Source organism: Protomyctophum bolini (genome assembly GCF_963924005.1).
Source record: "Protomyctophum bolini genome assembly, chromosome: 11".
NCBI lineage: Eukaryota > Metazoa > Chordata > Actinopteri > Myctophiformes > Myctophidae > Protomyctophum > Protomyctophum bolini.
This window is the reverse complement of record NC_137872.1, coordinates 6,121,272-6,133,129: the sequence shown is the minus strand read 5'-3', so window position 1 is coordinate 6,133,129 and position 11,858 is coordinate 6,121,272. Positions and strand designations below refer to the sequence as shown.

Genomic DNA, 11,858 nt, shown 5'->3' with positions numbered 1-11,858 from the left:
AAACTTTTTTTAAAGAATTATTTAAATGAGTTACAATATCGTTTTCTCTTATGCTATAAATATACAGTAGCAAATGACTGTCAGTTCTCTTACTTAAAGATCCTGTGTTGGCCAATAGAGAGACACATGTAGGGTAAGGTGCTGGAGCCAAAAGGTAACCAAATGAACACTTCAAGGCAGCCTCTGCACACTGTACAAAAACAAAGGGGGCAAAAAACATAATATACACTGTATACGGCAGCTATTTGGAAAATGAATGTGAGCTTCCATGAGAACCATCATGGATCAAGATTATTACAACATATAGGATAAGTGTGGTAATAAATGTCATCTATGTGAGCTAGCACAAAATCACTAATGTCACTCACATCTTTATACCTGTAAACGTGTGAAAATATATGTTTCAACTCCCCAGAGTGCACGGATGCTACAGTGGTGCTCTTTCAGAGTATACGGATGCTACAGACTATAGTGGTGCTCTTCCAGTGGTAATTGTTATAAACGCCAAAGGCATCTTTGGGCACATGTGTGTTTCGTGTTGTTGTCGCTGTACTATCACTGCAATGGATGTCTGAGAATATAGCTGTTGGTGGAAAAAAAACAGAAAAGAAACCGGATGTGCACTCACTGATGATGAAGTGATGAAAGAGGTGGGGGGGAGGAGGAGAGGGGGGGAGGAGGGGAGGAGAAGAGGGGGGAGAGGGGGGAGGAGGGGGAGGAGAAGAGGGGGGAGAGGGGGGGAGGAGAGGGGGGGGAGGAGAGGGGGGGGGCTCCCACGGGTTTGAGGACACACATGTCAGGTTTGCTTCTTGCACTCTGCATCAACTGAGCTGCGAGGGAGAGAGAGAGAGAGAGAGAGAGAGAGAGAGAGAGAGGAGTGGAGTGGAGTTGGCTTCATTCTTCTTGGTCTTCAGTGATCTGCACATCATCATCATCTCCAGAGCACTCGGAGACAGACGCCTGCACACTGCAAACGGTTAGTGTGGAGCAGTTTTTATTTTATCTTTATTTGCAAATACATGTGATATTTGTTGTTGTTGTGAATGGTTTTGTGTGGATGATTCAGAAAAGTACAGCTAGGAGCATCCCTGTGTTTGTGCGTGCGTGTCTTTTTTTCTGTTAAAACAAGTGAAAATGTTGTTGTATTACCTTTTTCTTGCTTATTGAAAGTCGCTCTGGATTAAAGGCGTCTGCTAAAGGCCAAAATTGTAAATTGTAAAATATATATATATACCTGGGATAAAACGTCTCAGAAAAATATGTCATATAACACAAAGTGTGGACTGGGTCCTTTGAATTGTGGTGTAATGGAAACCACTCCATGATATCTGATCTAGCCGAGGTGCATGGGGGTAAATAAAATAAACCGTTCCATGATATCTGATCTAACTGAGGTGCATGGGGGTAATAATAATAATAATAATAATAATAATAATAATAATAATAATAATAATAATAATAATAATAATAATAATAATAATAATAATAATAATAATAATAATGATATCTGATCTACCTGAGGTGCATGGGGGTAAATAAAATAAAAGGCACATATATAGGCTTCAGGTCCTTGCAGACTGCAGGACAGACTATTTTTGAGGAAAAACTGTGGAAAAACGCTGCTAAATATCTGAAAAACGCAGCAGTGCACTGTGCACGTGCATACACCTTAAGTGTGAGTTTTTCTGTGACAAACAGAGTGTTCATGTGGTTTTGTCAACATGGCGAAAGGGCCTTTCTGTGTGGAGTTTGCATGTTCTCCCCGTGTCCCCTAGGGTAGGTACCCTCACAAAAAACATGCAGTAATCCTGGTCTCTGAACTACCTCCCCCTGGCCTGATGGAGCTGAAAGGAACTGGTCGGAAATAACGTGTTCCTTCCACGTGCTACGTCCGTCCGGGGAATCTCCCCCGTCAGGTGATAAGATGTGGCTTGGACTCCTCATGCATAGAAGAAAGCATGAGGTCAGTCCGCTGCCCCCCCAGGTTGGCAGAGGAAGTGTAGCGCCCAGGATTACATTAGATAATTGACAGTTTGACACTGGGTGAAAAAATGGGTTGCAAAATCGTGGGATAAAAAGAAGCACGCACAGCTGAGCCTGCTGCTGTTTTCTTTAGGGTCACTTGTTTCCGTGTGTCCCCTCCCCTGTAGCACGCAGACACACACGGGTCACACACACACCGAGGACCGCCATGGCGTTAGTGGGGATGCTGAGCGACCAGGACATCAAGACCGCTGTCCAAGCCTGTCTAGGTGAGTCAGGCTTTGCATGCATGAGAGAGCGCACGCATGCACACATGCGTGAATGTGCGCACACACGCGCACACAAGCATGTGCACACACACACCCACACACACTTACACTCACACCCACACACACTGAGCTTGCAGAGTGGTGTAGTCATGCACACAAACATGAAAATAGAAAACATCCATCCATCCATCTGCGCATGCACACACAGCGTACATGCACGTGAGCGCATGTACACACACACACACACACACACACACACACACACACACACACACACACACACACACACACACACACACACACACACACACACACACACACACACACACACACACACACACACAGCTGCAAATTATGCACCTGTCCTATACACTCCCATGGGTCAGGTGCTTCTGTGCACCTGTAGGTTGGGGGGGGGGGGTGCGTGCAGGTAACCAGGCAGCGGGGTAAGCTACAGGGAGCGGTGTTACCACCCATAGGACCCCCCAGTAGCACACAGTTTATGCTGAGTGGTGCACACACACACACACACACGCACACACACGCGCGCGCACACACACACACACACACACACACACACACACACACACACACACACACACACGCTTATACTGTACACAGAGACAGAAGACAAATCACGCCAGATAGCCCGCGCAGCCTTTTTTCGCATCCCACACACGCTTAATTATTTATCTCCGTCTATTACGTGTGCCTGACGGGGCAGAGAGAGAGAGAGAGAGAGAGAGAGAGAGAGAGAGAGAGAGAGAGAGAGAGAGAGAGAGAGAGAGAGAGAGAGAGAGAGAGAGAGAGAGAGAGAGAGAGAGAGAGAGAGAGAGAGAGCGCGCACTGGGCTGGCCAGGAGGAGAATCTCAAATGTCATGTTGTTGCTCCTCCGTGCTTTTTGACAAAGTCCCACTCTCTCTATAGCCTGTCTTCAGGGCAGTGCTGGAAAGTAAGTACATTTACTAGCCTATAAGTACTGCACTTCAGCATAATTTGTACTCAACTTGAATATGTCCAACATACCTTTACATCTGCTCCACTACATCTTGGATCCAAATATTGGACTTATGCTCTGCAGCTATACATTTCGTCCATTTGAAAATAGACGATTATTATAGGCTATACAATTTGACAATTCTGCACAATGACTAATTTTACTTTTGGTACATTGAGTACATTTTGATGCCAGCTTTTTGTACTTTTAATAAAGTACATTTTGAATCACGGACCTTTACTTGTAACGGAGTAAAAGTTCTACAATGCAGCATTGAGTATATGTAATGGAGTAGTTCTACAATGCAGTATTGAGTATACTTGTAATGGAGTAGTTCTACAATACAGTACTGAGTATACACTATAGTAATGGAGTAGTTCTACAATGCAGCATTGAGTATTTCTTCCCACCACAGCTGGGTAACCTTGCCTGCAGGTGTTTATCATCGTATGTCAGGATGGAAATAGGATGCTATGGGACTCTTTCTTTATGCGCACGGCGTCAGTTCACATCGAGATGCAAAGATGTTGACAGATCGGATTACTGATTAACCAATTCTGACCGGGCACCCATTTTGGTGTTAGCATCATGTCGTGCTTTAGCTACTGAAAAATAGCAGATCTACAAGCTCATATCGCGCCACCGAGTGGCGCGATACGAGCTTGTAGGTCTGCTATTTTTGAAAAATCGAAGAACGACTGACATTTTTTAGAATCTGATCTCAGGTCAGAATGGGTTAATCAAGACCAGTGTGTTGTCCAGTGGAAACCTCGTATGAATCTGATCTCAGGTCAGAATGGGTTAACTGCATGGTCAAATCAGACGATACTGATACCGATATCAATATTGCAATACAATTTACCATATAAACCTGGTACAGTTATTGTGATCCGTGGGTGCAGAATGACGCAGACTCCTAATTAACCCATTCTGACCTGAGATCAGATTCATACGAGGTTTCCACTGGACACACAATGGTCTGATTATAACCCATTCTGACCTGAGATCAGATTCTAAAAAATGTCAGTCGTTCTTCGATTTTTCAAAAATAGCAGACCTACAAGCTCGTAGCGCGCCACTCGGTGGCGCGCTATGAGCTTGTAGATCTGCTATTTTTCAATAGCTAAAGCATAACATGATGCTAACACCAAAAGGGGTTCCCGTACAAAATGGGTTAACACTGGATTCGACTGATGCACGTGTTAGTTAAGAAGAACAATCTAAAAATGTTCTCTCTTAAGTTGTTTTTTGACCCATTTGAAAGCTTCAGCAGAAAACACTGACTGCATCTGCAGCCTTCGTTGTCACGAAAAAGGTTTTTTTTTTCAGCTTCGCATTCTTATGTAAACTGCACAAAACTATAGTGCAGTATAAAGTAAATGTACAATTATGTCAAATGTTTACGTCGTCTTGCATTACTCAGTTCTGTAAGACATCTTGAGCTCCAAGAATGAAAGACAAGGCACAAGAAACGATTATTGTTACTGAAATGTGATTGATTGATTACTTTAATTGACCCTGCATGGTCCTAGACAAATGCAATTTCTCAGTATGAGCACTGATCTATGAACGCACTGGGGGTATAAGTCTGACAAACTCACAAAATCACCAGAGTCCCTTCTTTCTCAAATTGCACTCCTGTTTTGAAAAGCCTTCAGCAGATATACAGCTAACTATACTAATCCCAGAAGGGATTGCTATGGCAACCATACCTAATCAAAAAACAGGTAAAATTCAAGTCAAGTCATCTCGATAGAATGCCATGATGATATTCAAGTGTTCAGATATTCGGTCGTTTTCCAGCAGAGAAGGTCAAGTTTAAAACGTCGTCTGGGGGGGAGTGGGGGCTTGGACCTGACAGCGACACTCGTCTGTGTAGGGCTTTAGGGTGATGGTCTTCTACTCAATGCATTCAGTCTGGGGGGGGGGGGTCTGTGTAGGGCTTTAGGGTGATGGTCTTCTACTCAATGCATTCAGTCTGGAGGACGGGGGTCTGTGTATATGGCTTTAGGGTGATGGTCTTCTACTCAATGCATTCAGTCTGGGGGGGGGGGGGGTGACAACTCTATAGAATCAAAGTGACAACTCTATAGAATCCATGAGTGCCGCTTTGCTCTCGCCATCCACTCTGTGGGTCATGTTAACCCATTCTGACCTGAGATCAGATTCATACGAGGTTTCCACTGGACACACACTGGTCTGATTAATCCATTCTGACCTGAGATCAGATTCTAGAAAAATGTCAGTCGTTCTTCGATTTTTCAAAAATAGCAGACCTACAAGCTCGTATCGCGCCACTCGGTGGCGCGATATGAGCTTGTAGATCTGCTATTTTTCAATAGGTAAAGCATAACATGATGCTAACACCAAAATGGGTGCCCGGTCAGAATGGGTTAAATACCATGCAGCGCCGTGGGGCCAGCCAGCCAGTCAGTCAGTCAGTCAGTCAGTCAGTCAGTGTGGAGTGTGTGTGAGCGCGGCCCACCGTCTCACTGGCATTAATTGTGCACCAGGCAGGCAGCCTCTCTCTCTCTCTCTATGGGGGGGTGTGTATAGGATGGCACATCAGTGGATTGTATGCATGGCAGCTAGCAGTGATGCTACTGGGCGCCCATGGCTGTGTGTTGGTGAATGTCACGGTGGTCGCGGCAGAATGAGAAGTCATCTGAGCGCATGATGAGCGGATGTGGCACGGCTATTCATCCCCCCTCCCCTCCCCTCCCCTCCCCGCACACTCACGTCTTTCAACTGATGATCCCTCTCTCAATTATACACCCTCTGTATATCTTTCTTTCTCTCTCGGTCTCTGTCTCTCGCTCTCTCTGTTATGAGCTATATCTAAAAATCTGGAAGCTTTTAGTCTCATCTGGGCTGTGTGTGTGTGTGTGTGGGGGGGGAGGTGTGTTGCCCCAGGAAGAGGGGGATGCTGTGAGGCAGGCAGAAAGCTTTGGATTTCCATATTTTCTTTCATAAATTAATGTCCTATACTTGGTCATATACTACGTACGCTGTCACACCAAAGTAGTAAAGACATTGCCCATCTACAAGATTTAGCTACATTTTACAAGTGAATGTGGTTAAGTGGGACTGTGGGGCTTTTATGTGTGGAGTGTACTTTTAGTTTGACGGTGTTGTTTTTGTCCTATATGCGTTGTGCTCATTCAGCCAGTCATAGTTTTTACTGTTGTCATAATGGAATTATGACAACTTTTTGTTGAAAGTGCTTTTAAAATTGGATTTCTGTCTCTGTCTCTGTCTCTCCTCTCTCCTTCCACCCCCCCCCTCTCTCTCTCTCTCTCTAGCTCCAGGCTCATTTGACTACAAGTCGTTCTTTGCAGCTGTAGGTCTGTTAGGGACGAGCGACGTGCAGAAAGTCTTCACAGCGCTGGACCAGGACAGGAGCGGCTTCATCGAGGAGGAGGAGCTCAAGTGAGTGTGTGTGTGTGTGTGTGCACGCGCGTGCGTGAGTGCATGCATGCGTGCGTGCGTGCGTGAGTGCATGCATGCATCACATGCATGCGTGCATGCGTGCACGTGCATGTGTGTGTATTTGCTGGTGGCCGTTGATGATAATTTAGTTCACTGCTCTCTCACAGGTCCTCAGGCATGCATGGTATGCTATGAATGGTACACTCTACACACATTTGTAAATGTCTGTGCGTGTGTGCATGTGTGCATGTGTGCGTGCGTGTGTGTTCGTGTGTTCGTGTGTGTGTGTGTGTGTGTGTGTGTGTGTGTGTGTGTGTGTGTGTGTGTAATGATAATGTAGTGCACTGCCCAAAGCCATGCAACATCATATGAATGAATGAATGGGACACTTTGGCTATAAAGGTTGAGTTCAATAATGCGGAAAGGAGGTTTGGGGGGAGGGGGAGGGGGAGGGGGGGAACATAGCTGAAGTGTAAGCGGGGGGGGGGGGGGGGGTTTGGAGACGGCCCAATTTGTGGTGATGATGATGAAAAGTTGTACAGACACACCATTGCCACAACATTACACACAAACACACATCGAAGCACACTGTGAGATATACAGTAGGACGATTTTGTCAAACAAAATTGCGATTAACGATATTATCGCAATAACCAAAATATGCTCAAGTTAAAACCGATTAGGATTTTCACTTATGTGTAAATCCCCAGCATCCATATACAGTGCTCCGTCTTATTGAATTAGAATATTGTGTTAAAGTTCATTTTTTCCCCCCTAATATAATTAAAAAAGTGAAACCCCGCAGAGAATCTAGGTTGTATTGTCAAGAGGATAACGTGTGAGAAATGAGACTCAACAATACAAATTAATTTACGGCTGTTATCAAAGCAAACCTCGGCTTCCATAACACCTCAACAGTGCCACAGGCTGATCACCTCCATGCCACGCCCCATCGATGAAATAATGTGTTCAAAAGTAGACCAGACCAAGTATTGACTGCATTCATTAATATACTTTTCAGGTGGTCGACATTTCTCGTTTAAAAAAATCATATTATTTTTGTGGTCTCGTAAAATATTCGAATTTGTTGAGATAGGATTTTTTTGATTTTCATGAGCTGTACGCCATGATCATCAAGATTAAAACGAGAAAAAAAGGTTTTAAATACTTCACTTTATGCACAATGGATTGAGAATATATGAAAGTTTCCCTTTTTGAATTATGTTACGGAAGAAAATGAACTTTTACACAATATTCTAATTCATTGAGATGGGGCTGTATATTATGGGGGGAACGTTTGCCCAAAAAAAAAAGAGTCCACAAAGAACGATGTATCTCTCCATATATGGAGTATAGAGAGAACACGCAGGCTGTTCCTGTATAGAACTAAGCTCTCTCTCCCTCTCTCTCTCTCTCCAGACTGTTCCTGTATAGAACTAAGCTCTCTCTCTCCCTCTCTCTCTCTCTCCAGACTGTTCCTGTATAGAACTAAGCTCTCTCTCTCTCTCTCTCTCTCTCTCCAGACTGTTCCTGTATAGAACTAAGCTCTCTCTCCCTCTCTCTCTCTCCAGGCTGTTCCTGTATAGAACTAAGCTCTCTCTCCCTCTCTCTCTCTCTCCAGACTGTTCCTGTATAGAACGAAGCTCTCTCTCCCTCTCTCTCTCTCCAGGCTGTTCCTGTATAGAACTAAGCTCTCTCTCCCTCTCTCTCTCTCCAGGCTGTTCCTGTATAGAACTAAGCTCTCTCTCCCTCTCTCTCTCTCCAGACTGTTCCTGTATAGAACTAAGCTCTCTCTCCCTCTCTCTCTCTCCAGACTGTTCCTGTATAGAACTAAGCTCTCTCTCCCTCTCTCTCTCTCCAGACTGTTCCTGTATAGAACTAAGCTCTCTCTCCCTCTCTCTCTCTCTCTCCAGACTGTTCCTGTATAGAACTAAGCTCTCTCTCCCTCTCTCTCTCTCTCCAGACTGTTCCTGTATAGAACTAAGCTCTCTCTCCCTCTCTCTCTCTCCAGACTGTTCCTGTATAGAACTAAGCTCTCTCTCCCTCTCTCTCTCTCTCCAGACTGTTCCTGTATAGAACTAAGCTCTCTCTCCCTCTCTCTCTCTCCAGGCTGTTCCTGTATAGAACTAAGCTCTCTCTCCCTCTCTCTCTCTCTCCAGACTGTTCCTGTATAGAACTAAGCTCTCTCTCCCTCTCTCTCTCTCTCCAGACTGTTCCTGTATAGAACTAAGCTCTCTCTCCCTCTCTCTCTCTCCAGACTGTTCCTGTATAGAACTAAGCTCTCTCTCCCTCTCTCTCTCTCTCCAGACTGTTCCTGTATAGAACTAAGCTCTCTCTCCCTCTCTCTCTCTCCAGACTGTTCCTGTATAGAACTAAGCTCTCTCTCCCTCTCTCTCTCTCCAGACTGTTCCTGTATAGAACTAAGCTCTCTCTCTCCCTCTCTCTCTCTCCAGACTGTTCCTGTATAGAACTAAGCTCTCTCTCCCTCTCTCTCTCTCTCTCTCTCCAGACTGTTCCTGCAGAACTTCTCTCCGGGGGCGAGGGAACTGACCGTGGCCGAGACCAAGACCCTGATGAACGCCGGAGATAAAGACGGAGACGGCAAGATCGGGATGGAAGGTAATGTAGAAACACATGCAACAATGAGGACAGAATCTACATGGAGATATGTCGCTGTGTACTCCCTCATAACGTCACACATGGAGATATATCGCTGTATACTCCCTCATATCGTCACACTGGTGGCAAACATCGATATTTCATTATGGTATTTCATAAGAAAGCCCTGTCCAGGTTTACTGTTTTTATGCTAGCACTTCAATTAGCTATGTAAGTCCATGCAGCTGTAAACTAAATCTGCATTCTGCACATGAGATTTTAGTATAAGGGAATTCTTGCACTGAACAAAATAAGAGTTAATATGAATAACCACAAAAGTCCCATCCATTCCTAACCCCTTATCCATTTACAGTAACTATATAAATCCACCAAGTCTCTGTCTGTCTGTCTGTCTGTCTGTCTGTCTGTCTGTCTGTCTGTCTGTCTGTGTGTAATCCACGTAACTCGAGAACCGTTCGCCCCACCGACTTCAAATTCGCCACACGCGTTCCACTCCACCACAGAGGGTGCAGTGGCCGGTGTTGAGTCGATCGGACCCACGGTTGTCCAGAACTGCCACAAAAGGCCTCTGCCCGGGCCCTGAACAGCTAGGGCCTTGGTTCAGTGTCTTGGTGGGGGGGGATTTTCCAACTTGCATCGTTCCAAGTAGGCCAGTGCCCAACCGGCACCACTCTAGTGTCTAGTGTCGAATTTGAGGTCGGTGGGGTGAACGGTTCTCAAGTTGCGTGGATTACAGACATGCATACTCACATACAGAGACATGGTGCGTTCATAGATAAGATGGACTTAAATGGTTCTTCGTCTCAACAGCCTCACAGTTCAGAACCACGGACATCGACAATGTTGACAAAAAGCATGACAGCAGGTGCAGATTTGAGCAATGTATAAAACAAAATATATAATGACAATACACAGACCAACAGAAACATTTGGCCTGTAATGTCACTACAGAGAGAGACAGAAGCTATATAGTTTCTAACAGGAGGAATGAATGTGACATAGCTCTGTTTACACATCTATTCCCCTTCATTGTACATACATGTCTTAGTTTTCATATGACTCCATAATATGCGAATGAAGCTCCCTTGAATTAAATTGAATTTAAACTCACCACACATGCAGTAAGAAGTGGTTAGAAGGAGCTGTCCAGTGGCTGGTGGTGCTGAAATGACAAACGGCTGTATGTGAGAATAGCACAAAATTGGTTTAAACTAAAACAATCTACAAATGCACAACGTAATATAACACACGTCAGCTGCAAAATACAATTTTTAAGTATTTGTACTTTCCTTGAGTATTTCAAAGTTTCAGTGCTTTTACTTCTAGTTTACTATATCGGATCCAAAAAAATACTTTTACTCCATTACATTTATTTGAAAACTACAAATGATATAATAAAAATATATATTTTTTGAAAACTTTCGACATTCTGCACAATGAGTACTTTTAACCTTTGGCACTTTAAGTAGGCCTACATTTTAACCGCAATACTTTTGTACTTCTCAAGTAGATAATTAGATAATTAATAGTAGACATTTACTTAAATAAAAAGGGAGTACATTTTCCACCACTGATTTTGTTTATTAACAGTAATTTCTATTGTTCTCTTCTCTTCCCACAGAGTTCACCACTCTCCTGAAATAATATAAAGAACTTAATTAAATAAATGTGGCTGCGGCCGCGTCCCCCTGAATTCAGCCTGGTTCGTATATACGTCGCCTTACGATGACGTATATCGTAGATCAGGCTTAATTTATAGTTTTCAATTGGAACATATTTTTTATTATGGATGGACCCTCCCCTCCACCCCCTCCTGGACTGAAGATAGACGACTCTGCACCTCCATTCATTCATTCAATCATTCATGCATTCATTCATGCATTCATTCATTCTCTCCCTGTTTGACACATTGATGCATGGACCAACGGACAGCTATAATTACATGTCTGTAAATGTGAGTACAATCAATTGGATAATAATAAATGGAATGGAGTAGTAAATTCATTAAAAAAGGATTTCAAACAAACGTTTCGTGTCATTTCTTTGCGTACAATAATATTATGATATTATTTATAATTATACATTTTTATCCCACGATTTTGTAACCCATGTTTATCACCCTGCCTATAAGATGAAATCCAGGGCTCTATACTCTCCCTCCGCCTACCTGGGGAGAGCCCAAAACTTAGCTCATGCTTCCTTCAATGCATGAGGAGTGAGCAGGCCGCTTCTTATACATCACCTCACATCAGGGGGAGTTTCCCCGGTTGGCACTCAGCATCAAGGGTTGGATTGATGTATTTGTACATCAAGCTGCCTCACGCAACAGAAACAGGAGATATAGGCTCCTGCCCTAGGCTTACTACTATACTACTACTACTACTAATAAGACAATTGGCCTGTGTTCGGGGGAGGGAAGCCGGGTGGGAAGGGTGATATTTGTCACTGCATGCAGTCTGCTGGGGTGCAGAGCCTGTCACCAGTGTGTGTTGGGCGGGAGGAGTAGAACAAAGGCTCTACGTCCTCCCGGTGGAGGCTCCTCACTGGCAGGGTGAGGATAT

At 44.2% G+C, this 11,858-nt stretch overlaps 1 protein-coding gene across 1 annotated transcript; it reads left to right on the top strand.

The window, feature by feature from the left end:
* The first annotated feature begins 877 nt into the window (after nucleotides 1-877).
* On the top strand, nucleotides 878-10,988 carry pvalb5 (parvalbumin 5). Its single transcript, XM_080776304.1, has 5 exons — nucleotides 878-976; nucleotides 2,151-2,252; nucleotides 6,552-6,678; nucleotides 9,188-9,297; nucleotides 10,919-10,988. The coding sequence occupies exons 2-5, from the start codon at nucleotides 2,192-2,194 to the stop codon at nucleotides 10,939-10,941; spliced, it is 321 nt and encodes a 106-aa protein (XP_080632430.1). The 5' UTR covers nucleotides 878-976; nucleotides 2,151-2,191; the 3' UTR covers nucleotides 10,942-10,988.
* Nucleotides 10,989-11,858: the final 870 nt, after the last annotated feature.

What these genes read in the sequence shown, in the direction of transcription:
- pvalb5 (XM_080776304.1), top strand. Translation starts at nt 2,192, where the DNA reads ATGGCGTTAGTGGGGATGCTGAGCGACCAGGACATCAAGACCGCTGTC. An exon ending in CGCTGTCCAAGCCTGTCTAG is followed by an intron (nt 2,253 to 6,551) that starts GTGAGTCAGGCT and finishes CTCTCTCTCTAG; the next exon opens with CTCCAGGCTCATTTGACTAC. An exon ending in CGGCAAGATCGGGATGGAAG is followed by an intron (nt 9,298 to 10,918) that starts GTAATGTAGAAA and finishes CTCTTCCCACAG; the next exon opens with AGTTCACCACTCTCCTGAAA.